Genomic DNA, 14,890 nt, shown 5'->3' on the forward strand with positions numbered 1-14,890 from the left:
CTGCCTTTCCATATTTGCCTTTTTCTACTTTCACTTCCTTCAATGATTGGCATGTGCCCTGTTTCCAGATCCCTCCTGTCTTCTTACCTCTGAGCCTTCTTTCAGCACTTACCAGCCTTGGGGGTTGGGGATCACCCAAACCCGGGTTCAGTCCCACCTGCCCAAGAACCCTGTCCTGACCACTTCTCACTCCACATTCAACGAATGGTTCTGTGCTCCAGCTCCTCTTGGATAAAGCTTCTGGGCCACGTGTCTTTTCCCTTGGGGTTTGTGGCTGAGAATCAGAGAACATGTCTGGTCTTCAAAATCCATTTTGTGCACAAGAAAGTCTCAATAAACACTGAACATTCATTATGCTCAGGCTTCCACAAGGGCACTTGGGAGCACAGAGAAGAAGGAGCCCTGTCCTCTACCCCAGAGTCCCAGGAGCTCCAGAAGACACCATCTTGAAAGACACCCTTACAGAATTGTTTTGACCTCCTTTTTTGCTCATGGCAATGCACTGAAGGAACTGTTCCAGTGAGCTTGCCTTCCAGGTTCCTTTTTTTAGGAAATTAGGAGGCTAATGGGCATGACCAGGTCCCATTCGGTGGAGGACGAAGTCTAGACAGTGATCTTTGCCCAACAGCTCCTCGCTGCATGGAATGAAAACTTTCCTGGTCCTGACCTGAAGCAAGAAACATATTCTCACCTCTACTTAGTAGACCTGTATCCACTTATACGTGAAACAGATTTCTAAAACAGGACTTACTCTTGCTGTGTGTGTGAACCTTAGATATTTTCTGTTCTAGTCCATTCTAATTTCAATTTTTTTACAATATTGGCACTAGCAAATTGATTTCACATGTGTTTACAGGCCAGGACTCACAGTTTGAAAATCATTAGAGTTATTTTCAAGACTTGGGAGTCAGGTGGATTCGATTGGAATCCTGGCTGTGGCACCTAGACGTTGTATGACTTTAAGGAAAGCTACTTCACTTCTTTCATAGGTTTCAGTTCATCGTCTGTAAATGGGAATAACATAGAACCTATTTCATGGAGTTACTGTGAGGATTAAATGGAACATTCAGGTAAAGCTCCTAACGCAGAGCAAGGGATCAATAAATGTGAGCTTTTGACATGGGTGTGAAGATTGTGGTTCTCATTGCCCTGGCATGACCACTTGGTGGGGCCAGCAGAGCACAGACAGGTCTCCTGCCTCCTAAGGAGTGGTAGTCAGGAAGGACTTCCTGGAGGAGGAGGCATCAGATCAGGGCAGAGGGATAGCTGGGACCCACTGCTGTCCTCACAGTGACCAAGAAACCTGTGTTATTATCCCAGGACCACTAGTTTCCTTTTGAAGGGCAGGCTTTTCCCCAAGGATTTTTGGCTGGACCTAGAGCCAACCACGTTAGATGCCTTTGCCTTTTCCTTTTAGGTCTCCAATCCACCTGGAATTGATTTTTGTGTCTGGTATGAAGTAAAGATCTAATTTCTTTTTCCCCCCTTGTTTCTGAATGGATAACCGGGTCCCCCTCACACTGTTGATCAGAGGCCATCCTTCCCTGCTGATTTGTACATCCCCTTTCTCATATATCAAGTTTCCATATATGCACAGATCAGCTCCTGGACTCGCTTCTGTTTCACAGATCTATTTATCTGCCCCGTGCCAATCCCACCCTGTCTTAATTACTACGGCTCTACAGTGATTCCTGATGGCAGGGAGATGTGTCCCCCTCTCGTCCTTCCTCCTCAGAAAACTGTGCTTTTCTCTGCATGTTTCAGAATCAGCCTTTGCTGGAGATGATGGAGAGCCCAGGGGCTCCAAACAAAGATGTCCTCAGGAGGGCTCATGGCAGGGTGCCTGGGCCTGCAGCACCTTGCTGACTCACGGCTGCCAACCACCCCACTTTGAGCTGCCCAAGAATTCTTTCTAATTCATATTCCAAGAGAAGCAGCAGGAATGTACCTGTGTCTGAGTCCTGCCTGCCTGCCACTGGCCCAGGGGCTCCCCCGGTTCTGTACCCTATGGCTCAGTCCTCAGCCTCCTACCCAAGGTGCCTGCATCTCCTCTCAGAAGACTGCTTGCTTCTCTGTCTCTGTCTGCCAAGGACATAAGCCTGGACAGACAGGGATGTGCCTTTTGTAGGTGAGACCAGGCTCCTGGAGAGAACTGCTTATACCAGAATTTGATATGCACACCCAAGTCTTTGGCTTAGGTGTTTGCAAATATTTTTTTAGAGATTTTATTTATTAATTTGATGACAGAGATCACAAGTAGGCAGAGAGGCAGGCAGAGACCGAGAGAGGGAAGCAGGCTCCCCGCTGAGCAGAGAGCCCAATGTGGGGCTTGATCCCCGGACCCTGGGATCGTGACCTGAGCCGAAGGCAGAGGCTTTAACCCAGTGAGCTACCCAGGCACCCCTGCAAATATTTTCTTTACCTGAAGATCGACCTGGGGGTTAGGTGGAAGGAAGGGACCTGGCATTCATGCTTCTCATTTTGTCTGTCCCTGAATGGGAAGACCAAGGCTGGCATCTTTTGGAGACTGCTGTGATGATGGCATGGATGCCAAGGAAATGACTCATCCCAAGCTCTGATTTCATGAAATGGCTTAAAGAAAGGAACACGATTGTGGGCGACGTGCCCACAGTTGGTGTGAACATGCTCAGTCCGAGCTGTGCACCCCGAAGTTCTCAGCAGACAGGTGCTCGCCAAACTGTGGTTCGTTTGGTCATATTGTATTGGATTTTGAGTGAAAGATTTTGGGGGACTACTCCCTGCACTGGGATTCTGCCCTGTTGGCCGTGGACAGAACCCTCTTTGTCTTGGGCCTCTATGAAGGCGTGGCATGATGATGTTTCAGACTCCTCTTAACCTTGTTTCTGGGATTCTGCGTCTGTGGTTTAAGAGCATTGAAGTCGGACACTTTTCTCTCCATCCTCTTGGCAGCATGACTCTTATCTCTGCCTTGTTCTTGGTTGCTGGTATCTCCCTCCCTGCGTGGGAGTGGCCGTCTGTGGCCGCCAGGACAGGGCAGGTGGAACCTGCAGGGACCGGAAGCTAGGCTGGGATTCTAGTGCAGCTGCACCGAAGACCGCCCACCTCCTCCCCCAGGGACAACTGCTGAGTTTGGACACCCGTCTTGTTCTATTGAGGCGAGCCTGCTTTCTCAACACTGGGGGTGGGGAAAGGGGGTTGTGAGCCCTCAGTGGGCCTTGGCACCGGCATGGGCTGAACCCCAGAATGTGGTTGGTGCTGACATTTGGCCAAGGTGTTTTGGAGTCTGGATACTGAGCTCTCTCTGTTTTGTTTCTTCTTTCAGACCACTGAGTATTCAGCGATGGCCTCGCTGGCTGGAGGCCTGGATGACATGAAGGCCAACCTGACCAGTCCCACCCCTGCCGACATCGGGAGCAGTGTGCCTGGGCCACAGTCCTACCCCATTGTGACAGGTGAGGGCACCTAAGGTGGAAGAGAGAGAGAGAGAGAGAGAGATTGGCACAGAGAGACTGAGATTGCCTGCATGCCGTGAGTGGCTTGGTGCTTTTGGACTTGACTGGACATTTTTTGTTTTAATAACGATATGAGGTCCTGGTATCGGTCAGGCAGGAGACTGCTGGGCCCAGAAGTTGTGACTGTGGTGAGAACAGGCTCTCTGTTGCCCCGATAAAGCCAGAGGAGAAAAAATGCCCAAGGGACTATGAGCTGGGACGGAGGGCAGGCAAGGCCCTTGGGGCCTCGGTGATTTCAGAAAGTGGGTGGGGCCTGGTGTTCAGTCCCTCTCGTGAGAAGGACGGTTCTGGCTGGTGAGACTTGAGAAAGAGCACACTTCTGGCAAACTGGCATTGGCATTTCAGGTTTCCAGGCAGAGGCCAGTCAAAAAGGGCAGGAGGATTAGGCTAGAAGGTGTCTGGTGGATACAAAGTAGCTGCCTTTCTGGAAGGCCCAAGGCCAGCCTCTTTCGCTCTCAGTGTAAAGAGTTTGGACCCTGGAGGCACGCTGCTGGATTTGAACTTGCCAGTTGACTCACTCTGTAATCATGGGAAGATCATGTAAGAATTCTGGGCCGCGTTTAAAAAATAAATCCCTACAATGGGGATGGTGATAGCGCCTGACCCATGGTGTTATTGCAAGGATTCATTCATTCATTCATTCATAAAAGGTGCTTAGACTTGTTCAGCACACAGCAAGCACCGATGTGCGTTGCTGTGTCAAGGCCTTCTCGCGGTGGCCAGTCACCACTGTTGAACTTGGTGCCGCAGAGGGGGCTGGACTAGAAGGGCTGGGTTAGGCAGATACCTTTTCGCGCTCTGATACCAGTGAGATAATATGGAAGGACAGACTCTGGACGTTTGTCCTAGTGGGCAGGCAGGAAGCAGTCTCAGATACTAGACAGACAGATAGTGGGAGCCTTGGGGCTGGCGCTTGGCCCAGAGCCGAGGGGTCCAGCCGGGGGTCGCAGAAAGTCCCTGTAGGCTGCTAGGCAGGACATGGTAAGAAGGAACAGACAGGGGGTCTTAGAAGTACGGGTGGGCTATGGTTATGTCAGGGAAGCTGGGAACTGGGCTTGGGTTAGAACTTTGGGGGAGAGGGCTGGGTGTCATATAGGCTCTAAGACAGCGAGAACCCCTCTCCTCCTGAAAGGCTGCGGTTGGGCCCAGGCAGCAGGTCTGGGAGTGGATTGAGTTTTTAGGTAAACCTTTGACCAAAGATTTGTTTGTACCCCAGAGCAAAGTCAGAATTATGCTTGATCTTTAAATTATTTTTTAATTTTAGAGATAATTCTAACCCCTGACCCATTATTACTCTTTGTGTTGTTTTTAACTCTCATCTTTCCTAAAAGCACATTAAATTATCTGCTGTAGAATTGTAAAAGCACTCAGGTCGTGGATGGTTACCTTGGAAGAAATATTTTCTGCCTTTTTTTGGGAAAAATAGAAAAAAAATGGGCTGTTTTGCCTGTCCTTCCACAGAGGTGTGTTCCAGGGTGTTCACTGCTGAAGGGGTGTTTCTGTGGAGGAGGACGGAGGGTTATGAGAGCGAGGTATGAGGTGGCAGGCGAAAGCTGTTGGGAAAAATCAGTATCACGTTACATGATGGGCTCTTACTATACCTAGGACCACTTTGTGATCATGTGCAATTCTGAGCTGTTTTATTTTATTACAGTTTTTTAAAGATTATTTACTTACTTATTTATTTGACAGGGAGAGAGAGATCACAAGTAGGCAGAGAGAGGGGGGAAGCAGGCTCCCTGCTGAGCAGAGAGCCCGATGCGGGGCTCAGTCCCAGGACCCTGAGATCATGTCATGAGCTCATGTCAAAGGCAGAGGCTAAACCCACTGAGCCACCCAGGTGCCCCTTATGACAATTAAAAAAAAAAAGATTTTATTTATTTATGTGTGAGAGAAAGAAAGAACATGAAAGGGGAGGTCAGAGGGAGAAGCAGACTCCCTACTGAGCAGAGAGCCTGATGGGGGACTTGATCCTGGGACTCCAGGATCATGACCTGAGCTGAAGGCAGTCACTTAACCCACTTAGCCACACAGGCACCCTTATTACAAATGTTTTAAATCCAGGGGGGACTGAGTGGCTCAGTCAGTGGAGTGTCTGACTCGTGGTTTCAGCTCAGCTCATGCTTTCAGGGTTGTGAGAGCCCTGCACTATGCTCCGCACATAGCAGGGAGGCTGCTGGAGATTCTCTCTCCCTCTCCCTCTGCTCTGGTGAGCACTCTCTCTAAGAATAAATTTAAAAATCTTGTTTAAAAAAATTCAATCTGATTTTTAAAAGTTCACCCATGTCTTGATTTTGCATAACCATATGCTTGATTTTGAAATATTGGAAGTATTCTAATTACAAATACAATCATTAGCTTTCTCGTGAGTAAACAAACAATAGCTAGCTAGAAAACTAATAGAAGAAAAGAGTCCTTTAACAATAGCACCAAAAAACCCCCAGAGGCTGAGGAATAAACCTCGCTTTCAACTCCACTAAGGACATAAAAGAATAAATGGAGAGATATAACTTGTTCTTGAGCGGGAAAACTCAATATCATAAAGATGTCAGTTTCCCCTAAGTAATCTACTCATTCAAAGCAATCCCAATCAAACTAGCAGCAGAATTTTTTTTAACATATCAAAATGATACAAAAATACTGGAAGAATAAACACTCAAGAATAGCTAAAAAACTCTGAAATAGAGAAATGAGCAAAAGTCATAGCCTATTTAAAAACATTATGATGGGGGTATGGAGAAGGTGGCTGGGTTATGGACACTGGGGAGAGTATGTGCTATGGTGAGTGCTGTGAAGTGTGTAAGCCTGATGATTCACAGACCTGTACCCCTGGGGCTAATAATACTTTATATATTAATAAAAAAATAAAAATAAAAATAAAAGGGGATTAAGGAAAAAAAAGAAACAAAAACCATTATGATAAATCAGCAGCAACTAAAACTATTTTTAGGGCTTTTTTAGAGTTTATTTACTTAACTAATCTCTATACCCAATGCGGGGCTCAAACTCACAACCCAGAGATCAAGGGTCATTTGCTCTCTTGACTGAGCCAGCCAGGTGCCCCTAAAACTATTTGTAATCGAAACTAAAGTAAACAGACAAATATAACAGCATAGAGAGTCCTTAAATAGATCCAAATATATGTGGGTGTTGATAACGTAGTATTTCAAATTGGTAAAGATAAACCATTCAGTTAGTGGTGTTGAGACAGCTGGGCTTGTTGGATACACACCTCACTTTTTATATCAAAATAAATTCCAAGTTGAACTAAACTTTCAGTGTAAAAAACGGAACCAATAGTAAACTAAAAAAAACGAGGGCTACATTTTATAATCTTAGAGTGGGGAAGACCTTTAAAAATCTGTTCCAAATTATAAAAGACAAAGAAAAAATAATAAAAATGACAGTTAAATATATAAGTCTTTTGTATGTGATGTAAAAACATTCAAAAGACAAAGAATAAAATGGGGGGGTAAATATGGAACACGGAAGACAAAAAAGGTAATTTCTTAATATATAAAGAACTTTTAGAAATGAATAAGGAAAGGGCACCTGGGTGGCGCAGTTGGTTAAGCGACTGCCTTTGGTCAGCTCAGGTCATGATCCTGGAGTCCCAGAATTGAGTCCCACATCGGGTGGGCTTCGAGCTCCATGGGGAGTCTGCTTCTCCCTTTGACCTTCTCCCCTCTCATGCTCTCTTTCACTGTCTCTCTCTAAATAAACAAAATCTTAAAAAAAAAATGAAATGAACAAGGAAAAAAATCAGTAGAAAAAACAGGTCAAGACTATGGGTAGGTGATTCACTGGGAAAAATGCAGATGTCCAACAGTGCATGAAAGATACTCACCTGACTCATGATTTTAAAACTGCAAATTAGGGGCGCCTGGGTGGCTCAGTTGATTAAGCATCTGCCTTCGACTCGGGTCATGATTCTAGGGTCCTGGGATTGAGCCTCATGTCGGGCTCTCTGCTTATCAGAGAGCCTGCTTCTCTCTCTCCCTCTGCCTGCTGCTCTGCTTACCTGTGCTCTCTATCTCTCTGTCAAATAAATAAATAAAATCTTTAAAAAAATATACTGCAAATTAAAACAATCATGAGACGCTTTAAAAAACCCACTAGCTTATCAAAGACTGAAGTGTTTCTTGAGGGCCAGTGTTGGAGAAGGTATGAGAAACAAGTATTTTCATACTCTCTTTACAAATCAGTGTAACCTGTTTTGGAGGGAAATTTGGCAATATCCATCAAAAGTTTAAATGCCCGCACCTGCCCTCTAACCCAGAACTTTCATATGTGGATCACAGATATATGCACGTAGATGCACAGTGATACCTATCTCTGTATAATAATTATAGAATTATTTATGATGGCAAACAAATGGAAACAATGCAGTGTCTGTCAACAGGGGCTGGTTAAATGAATGATGGCTCCTCCTAGCACAAAATACTATGCAACCAATCAAACCAATTAAAAAGAATTAGGTAGAGCTGTCTATGCTGAAATGAATAAATGTCTGAGATATATTTTTAAGTGCATAAGCAATTTGTAAAACACCGTGTGACGTATGATCCCATTGGTGTGAAAAAATATAAAGGACACACACACAGAGGCACGGGCACACCCAGGCAGGTGGGAGGCTTGTATAATGAGGATTCAGGGGAAGATGGCCCGGTCCTTCCTGTGTTTTATGGGGTACTGTGATGTTGAGGTTCTCTGCCCCATCCCAGCCAGCATCCCCTTGGAACAGCAGACATTAACAATGCCCCTTCACTCTCCTGAACTTGAGTTCATAAAGACTATCTTCACATCTGATTTCAAATAAAATAAAAATAATCTCTTAATTATGAGGTACAGGAAGAATGAAAGTGAAATTATTTATAACTTGTTTATAATTAATACAGTGTACTTTGTGGGCGCCTGAGTGGCTCAGTCGGTTAAGCGTCTGCCTTTGGCTCGTGTTTGATCCCAGGGTTCTAGGATCGAGCCCCCCATTGGGCTCCCTGCTCAGCAGGGTGTCTGCTTCTGCCTTTCCCTCTGTCCCCCAGTTGCTGCTCTCTCTCTCTCAAATAGACAAATAAAATCTTTTAAAAAATAGTATATACTTTGATACGTAAGTACTCTGCCTGATTAGACAGCAAGACATGATGAAGTAATTCGGAGCCTGCCCATGCACAGGATCGCTGTGAATCAGCCACAGCCCTGAGCAGGCTTAGAGACTCGTACCTACTTCTACGGCGAGCTTGACTTTATGGATAGGTGAGGAACTGCCGGCAAAGTTCCAAGTAAAATAAAGTATGAGCTTTGCTCGGTTTACACAGTCATTGCATTCCTAGAAAATGCAGTGTGTATTAAGACCTTGGAAATTGCAAGTTCACATTTATATGTAAATGAAGTTCAGTGCTAGATTCAAATAATTATAAACAGAATTTTCACCTGTCCTGTTGGGCAGGACATGATAGTTGTGCAAGATGAAAGGAAACCTCACGGTGGGCAGCAATGCCTCTCAGTCGTCGAAAAGCCCCCACAAATTTTCCAAACACCCTCTAGGGGGCAGTTGCTGACCCCACTGAGAAGTGTTAAGAACGCCTTGAAGGAATGCCCCCTAGAGCTGTTAGGATGGGCCTCCGTGTGACCACGGGGTAGTGATTGAATTCCACTTGTGTTCGTGGATGTGTTGATACAGTTCTGAACTCTTTGGGGAGACCTTGAAGCTTCCAGCCCCACGCCTTACCTTCTCCACTCCCCACAGAGCCCGGAGCGTAGTTGGTGCCCAACGGGACCGTAAGCCAGCCCAACGCTCTACCTGGAGTCGATGCGCCTGGGTTGAGGTGGCCTGTGTCCTGCTCCATCTCGGCCCTTACACTATGCAGGGAAGATCTCATTAGAGAATGAGTCAGTTTCTCTCCATCGTTTATATGCCACATTAAATATTAAGTTAAACTCCGGCTCTACCAGCCAGGGCCACGGTTCAGAAACTGCTCACCATTTGCAAACCAGTGACATGGCCAGCTCGTTTCTGCATCATCAGCAGTTTGGGATCGTCCTGATTGGGACTAATTATCTGCAGATGTGTCCTTGGGCCACAGGTCTGCCAATGGGGCAGCCACTGTGCCTACCTGCCAGGGAGGACAGCAGGTAGGATGCCAGGCTCCCCACTTCTGCTCATCTCCCTACTGGTGAAGGACCCAGCAGGCTTGCCCTCAGCGGTGCCCAGCTGACCTTTGCCTGGAAGAACAAAGGAATGGGGACAGCCTGTGTACTTGCTGGCCTTCTTCCCCTGAGGACCATCTTTTTGCATCAGCAGTTAGGATGGAGGGAGGAGACCGAGGGAGGCTTCTTCTCAAGTAAATTTGGGTGGTGGAGGACCCTGGGGTATGAGGCTCCCCCGGGCACTGTCTTCTCTAAGCAAAAGAGACCACTAGTGGGCTGCAGATGCAGAAGACAGAAGGATGCTGAATCCCTAAGACCACCAGCTCTGATTTGATCTACCCCTAGGTTCAATGTTTGGAGCCTCCATACCCCAGACTTGGCAGCCCAAGAAAGCCCTCCCTGCCCCTGCCTTTTTCATCTGAGCAATAGCTGAAGACTAAATGAAAGAGCACTAGACTGGGAGTCAGAGGAATGGGCGGAAGCCTGGACCTTCCCACTTCATTGTCCTATCCTTCAGCAAATAGATTGTCCTCTGAGCCTCAGTTTACCTGTCTATGAAACGGGGATGGCGATTCCTGCCCTGCCTGTCTGCTTTGGCTGTTGCAAGGATATAATGGGACGGTAGGGGAAGAGAGTTTGAGAGCCTCCACAGGGACATCTGAGGGTGTGTGGGTAGTTGGGGGAGAAGGCAATCTGGAGGGCCCAGGAGCCTGTGTTGCACTTCCCAGCCTCCCTTAGGAAAACATCCCAACCACAGATGGGCAGGGTGGGAAGGTCATGCATTCCAACTGCTCACCTGACAGCCGGGGAGACCCAGGTCCTGAGAGGGGAGGTGACCTGCTCAAGGTCACATCCAGTGAGTTAGAGCTGGAACTAGGGCTCACTCAGAGCTCTGACCTTTGTGGCCTGCTGCCGTTATGTGGTGGGATGGACCAAAAAAAAAAAAACAACCAAAAAAACCCACCCAATTTAAATTTCTGGAGGGTGTTTCTTCTAGCATATAATTGAGAATGTCAGCAGGAAAGCCAGACTTCTTAGCTTGGAGCCCAGTGTCCCCATATTCTAGCTGGCTGACCTTGGACAGGTTACTAACCTCCATGCCTAAGTTCCCATCCATAAAACGAAGCCCAGACAGAGCTCGCGCGTAGGCTTCCTGTGAGATTAACAGGCATGGTCGCCGCAGAGTCTTAGCACAGTGGTTGGCACATATAAACACTCAACAGATGGTAGTGATTAGCGTGTTTCTGGGCTCTTGTACCAGAAGTTCTGGCCAGTGCCAAGCCACTCTGAATGGCTGACCGTTGGTTCATCTTTCCACGGGGAGCACCTCTCGGATCTGTTTGTCATGGGCCTTTGAGGCTCAATCAGAACCTCAAAAATAAGCTCAGGGTGAAATCATAATGAATAGCAAAAACTAAAAGATGAGAAATGCCTTGTGTGTCCCGTCTGCCAAAGATGCCGCCAAAAAAATACAATTAAAGCTACAATACAGCATCACGTGACAAGGGCTCAGCCCTGGGGCTTGCCTAGGATTCCCATGGAAGATACTGGGGTGTCAAAAGATGTGTTCTCGGAAAGGAGCATAGCACGGATAGTTACTGTTTACTGGACTCTCACCGTGTGCCCAGCTGGGGCACGATGGTGGTCCTGGTGGCCTGACCCTGTCCCCACCGGGCTTATCTGCTGGGAAGAGCCAGACAATTCACAGCAACGGGAGAAAAAAAAATGTGCAACTTAATTTCCTCAAGGCTTGCGTTTTGGAGGAACCAGCTGGTTGAAGGGTGATGGCGAGTGAGTGTGGGGACAAAGCTGAGCCGCTCTAAAAATGTGGCATTTAATCTGAGATCCCAGTGATGAGAAACTTTGGGTAGATTTCGGGGAAGGGAATTCCTGACAAGATCTAGCCTTGGTAGATGCCTTTTAACTGTGAAACGAGTGAGCAAGTGAGATGTGGAAAGGGTGGGACTATTTCTTAGTTCTCTCTCTGTTGCTAATGGGGCCCAGCCCATAGTCAGGCTTTGGGGGGGGCTCTGAAAAACCAGTGGGAATTAACTTCAGAGGTTGGATGACCCCTCTCTTCACTCACCTGAGAATTTTTCTACATCAGGGCTTGGTTACCTCTGGTGATGGGGATTTCACCACCTCAAAGGCAAAGAATCTTTAGGCAGTACTTACCTGAAGCCATACTCCAATGAAGTGATTCCGATTTCCTTTCCCACTAGCAACCCCAACGTGAAGTATCTGCAAAGTCCAGATAGGTATCCATGCTGTGAACTTGATAGGCCCAGCCACGGCCCAACACCTCCCTCGGCTGGCATTCTGTGTACCCAGGGTGCAGCCCAAAGCTTGTTTGGTCTGCATTGTGTTTTTTATTTTATTTTTCTATTTTATTTTATTAAAAAGATTTTATTTATTTGTTTATTTGGCACACAGAGAGAGATCACAAGCAGGCAGAGAGAGAGGAGGGGAAGCAGGCTCCCTGCTGAGCAGAGAGCCTGATGTGGGACTCGATCCCAGGACCCTGAGATGACCTGAGCTGAAGACAGAGGCTTTAACCCACTGAGCCACCCAGGTGCCCTGTGTTGTGTTCTTCAAACTTAAGAGAAAAAAAAAAAGCTTTGACTGACATTGTAAAGATCAGAGGAGAACAGCCCAAGTGTCCATCAGTGGGGAACTGTTGAAGTCAAGAGTAGCTTAGCCATCCAATTCACGGTTGTTCTTCTGTAGGAAAGAATGAGGACACTCTCTATGTCCTGGTAGGAAAGGATCTTCGAGATACATTATTCATGAAAAAAGCGAGACTAGCATGTACCGAATGCTACCTTTTGTGTAAAGAACAGAAGGACAATGGGAATGCATATTGTGTTTGCGCACACATGCATAAAGAAACCCTAGAAGGATACTTGGGAACTTAATAACCATGTTTAGGCAGAAGCTGTGAACTGGGTATGGTAAGAGGACTTTTTCCCAAATACTATTTACATGTTTAAGTTTTCAAATGTTGTCAATATATGATTATCAAAAAATTAAATTTAAAGGTGCGTTAAAATCAGGAGATTTAACATAAAGATTAAAACATCTCTCTTGTCTTGGAAAATTGAAAAACGTGTCCATCTTGGGTCCACATCACCGTGCAGCCACCCAGTAGAGCTGAGAAGTGGCGGTCCCTGTGTGTGTGTGTGGCAGGGGTGCGGGGAGGAGGGTGGGCTGGGCTCTCCCATTTGCCGTGGATTCCTGGGCAGCTCAGTAATTTACCAGGCTGGCCGCCCCCTGTGGCCTTACAAGTTCTTGGCTTTGCTACAGTCCTGATCCTTCCTCGTCTCTTCTGGTTGCTACTCCTGCCCCCACAGAAAATAGCTCTCTCAAGCCAGGAAGGGCTGGCCACAGGCTGTCCAACTGGCCTTGCCTGTGTCCAACTCCAGGCCTTTGCTCAGGCCATTCTGCCTGCCTGGAATGGCTTTCCCCAGATGTCAGCTCAGCAGGTAGCTCATCCTGATACGTAACCAATCCCCTGGAGTACTGAGTGTAAAGTTCTCGAGAACAGGCAGCAACACGGCGTTTCATCCCAGTGTAGTGATGCCACTCTCTCTCCAAACGAGATGTTGTGCTTCAGGAAACCACAACCAGAAAAAAAAACTCAGCATGTGAGCCTGGAACTTTCCCCAGAGATACAGGGCTATTTGCTTTCCAGAAAGATTCAAGGTGAATCCAATTGGGGTTTAAAGTATTTGGTTTGGGATTGTGAAGTAGACTTACCATTACAGATTCTATAAACACCTGGAATTTTGGAATTTTAGTGTTTGGAACGATATTCAGAGGTTCAGAGAAGCTGAAGTTCTGATCATTTTGAAGCCAAAATGAAATTCAAGTATTTCCATAATTAAAATGCACATCTAAGGAAAATCTGATTTGCTTTCAGGTTAGCGCGGAGTCCCTAAGAACTATTTGTTGAATAAATGAATTAATCTTTGTGGAAAGTGCAGTGCCAATTAAAAAAAATAATTTCAGCAGAAAGTGCTGTAGTTGTTTCTGACCTTGTATCTCGTAGGATAAAAATAAACAAAGCTGTTGGCCATCCTGGTAATACACTCATAGATTTTTACACTTGCGAGCCGCTTGGAAGCCGACCTTTCCAAATAGCCTTCGAGCAGGTCTCTGGGCCTCCAGCTTCCCAGCCCACCCTGCTGTGATCCATCTTCCTAAAATAGCGATTTCATTAGCTTGTTCTCCTGGTCAGAGATCACTACTGCCTTGCCATTATCTGGAGGAGAAAACATACCGAACTGTAGTGTCCGACAGTTTGCAGAGTGGCCATTCATCCCTCCATCGTTCTGTCTCCCACTCTCTCATCTCCTCATCAAAACTCAGCATCTCCGTCCTGTTGGACCGTAGCCTAGCCCGAGCCTTGAGGGTTGTAGGGTCCCTGCCCTCAACATGCTCATAGTCTGAGGGGGGAGGCAAACGTACAAAGCAAAACAAAACAAACAAGAAAAAGACAGATACCATGGGAGAAGCCACAGTATGTGAGGGCACCGAGGAGAGAATGGGGGCCTCGGTTGGATTGTGGCTTAGGGGAACAAGGTGTGGAAGAGGCCATGTCTAGCCTGTTCTGGGAGAGCCTGGTGCTCCAAGATTCTGTTCTGAAGCTTTGTTTGGTATCTTGCAATCCCCTTTTCATAATTCCTTTTTTTTAAAAAGAGATATTTATTTATCTGAGAGAGAAAGAGAGTGTGCATGAGCAGGAGGAGGACAGTGGGAGACAGAGAGAGAGAATCTTAAGCAGACTCTGGGCTGAGCACAGAGCCTGAAAAGGGGCTTGATTTCACGACCTGGAGATCATGACCTGAGCCAAAACCAAGAGTCAGATGCTCAGCTGACTGAGCCACCCAGGAACCCCTCATAATTCCTTTTTAATCGCCACATAATACATGTCCATGGGGCAATAAAGCCAAGGGTCACAGAAGTGCGTAGAGCTGCAGAGATCATGTCTCCTCACCCCATCCCTAACCCATCCTGCTGATGCCATCAGAGTTTGGTCTGTGTTCTTCCAGAAGCTCTTCAATGCATGTATATCAGCTGATATGCATATGGTTTATTTCCTACAAATGGGTTTTTACTTCTCATATTATTGTTCAATTTTTTGAAAACTTCATTTCATGTTTCATGGATACCCAACATGTCAATAGGGACAGAACTTCCATCCTCTCTAATGTTCTGGATGAACCATCATGAACTTTTCTCAAGCACTA

At 46.6% G+C, this 14,890-nt stretch overlaps 1 protein-coding gene across 2 annotated transcripts in view; it reads left to right on the forward strand.

Moving 5' to 3' along the window:
• Window positions 1-14,890, forward strand: part of PAX5 (paired box 5) — a 191,792-nt gene that overhangs the window by 109,148 nt on the left and 67,754 nt on the right. For both annotated transcript variants that reach the window (XM_044265343.1, XM_044265344.1), the window contains exon 7: window positions 3,305-3,434. In XM_044265343.1, the coding sequence (XP_044121278.1) occupies window positions 3,305-3,434 (130 nt within the window). The remainder of the gene's footprint in view (window positions 1-3,304; window positions 3,435-14,890) is intronic.

This window comes from Neovison vison, chromosome 9, assembly GCF_020171115.1.
Source record: "Neovison vison isolate M4711 chromosome 9, ASM_NN_V1, whole genome shotgun sequence".
NCBI lineage: Eukaryota > Metazoa > Chordata > Mammalia > Carnivora > Mustelidae > Neogale > Neogale vison.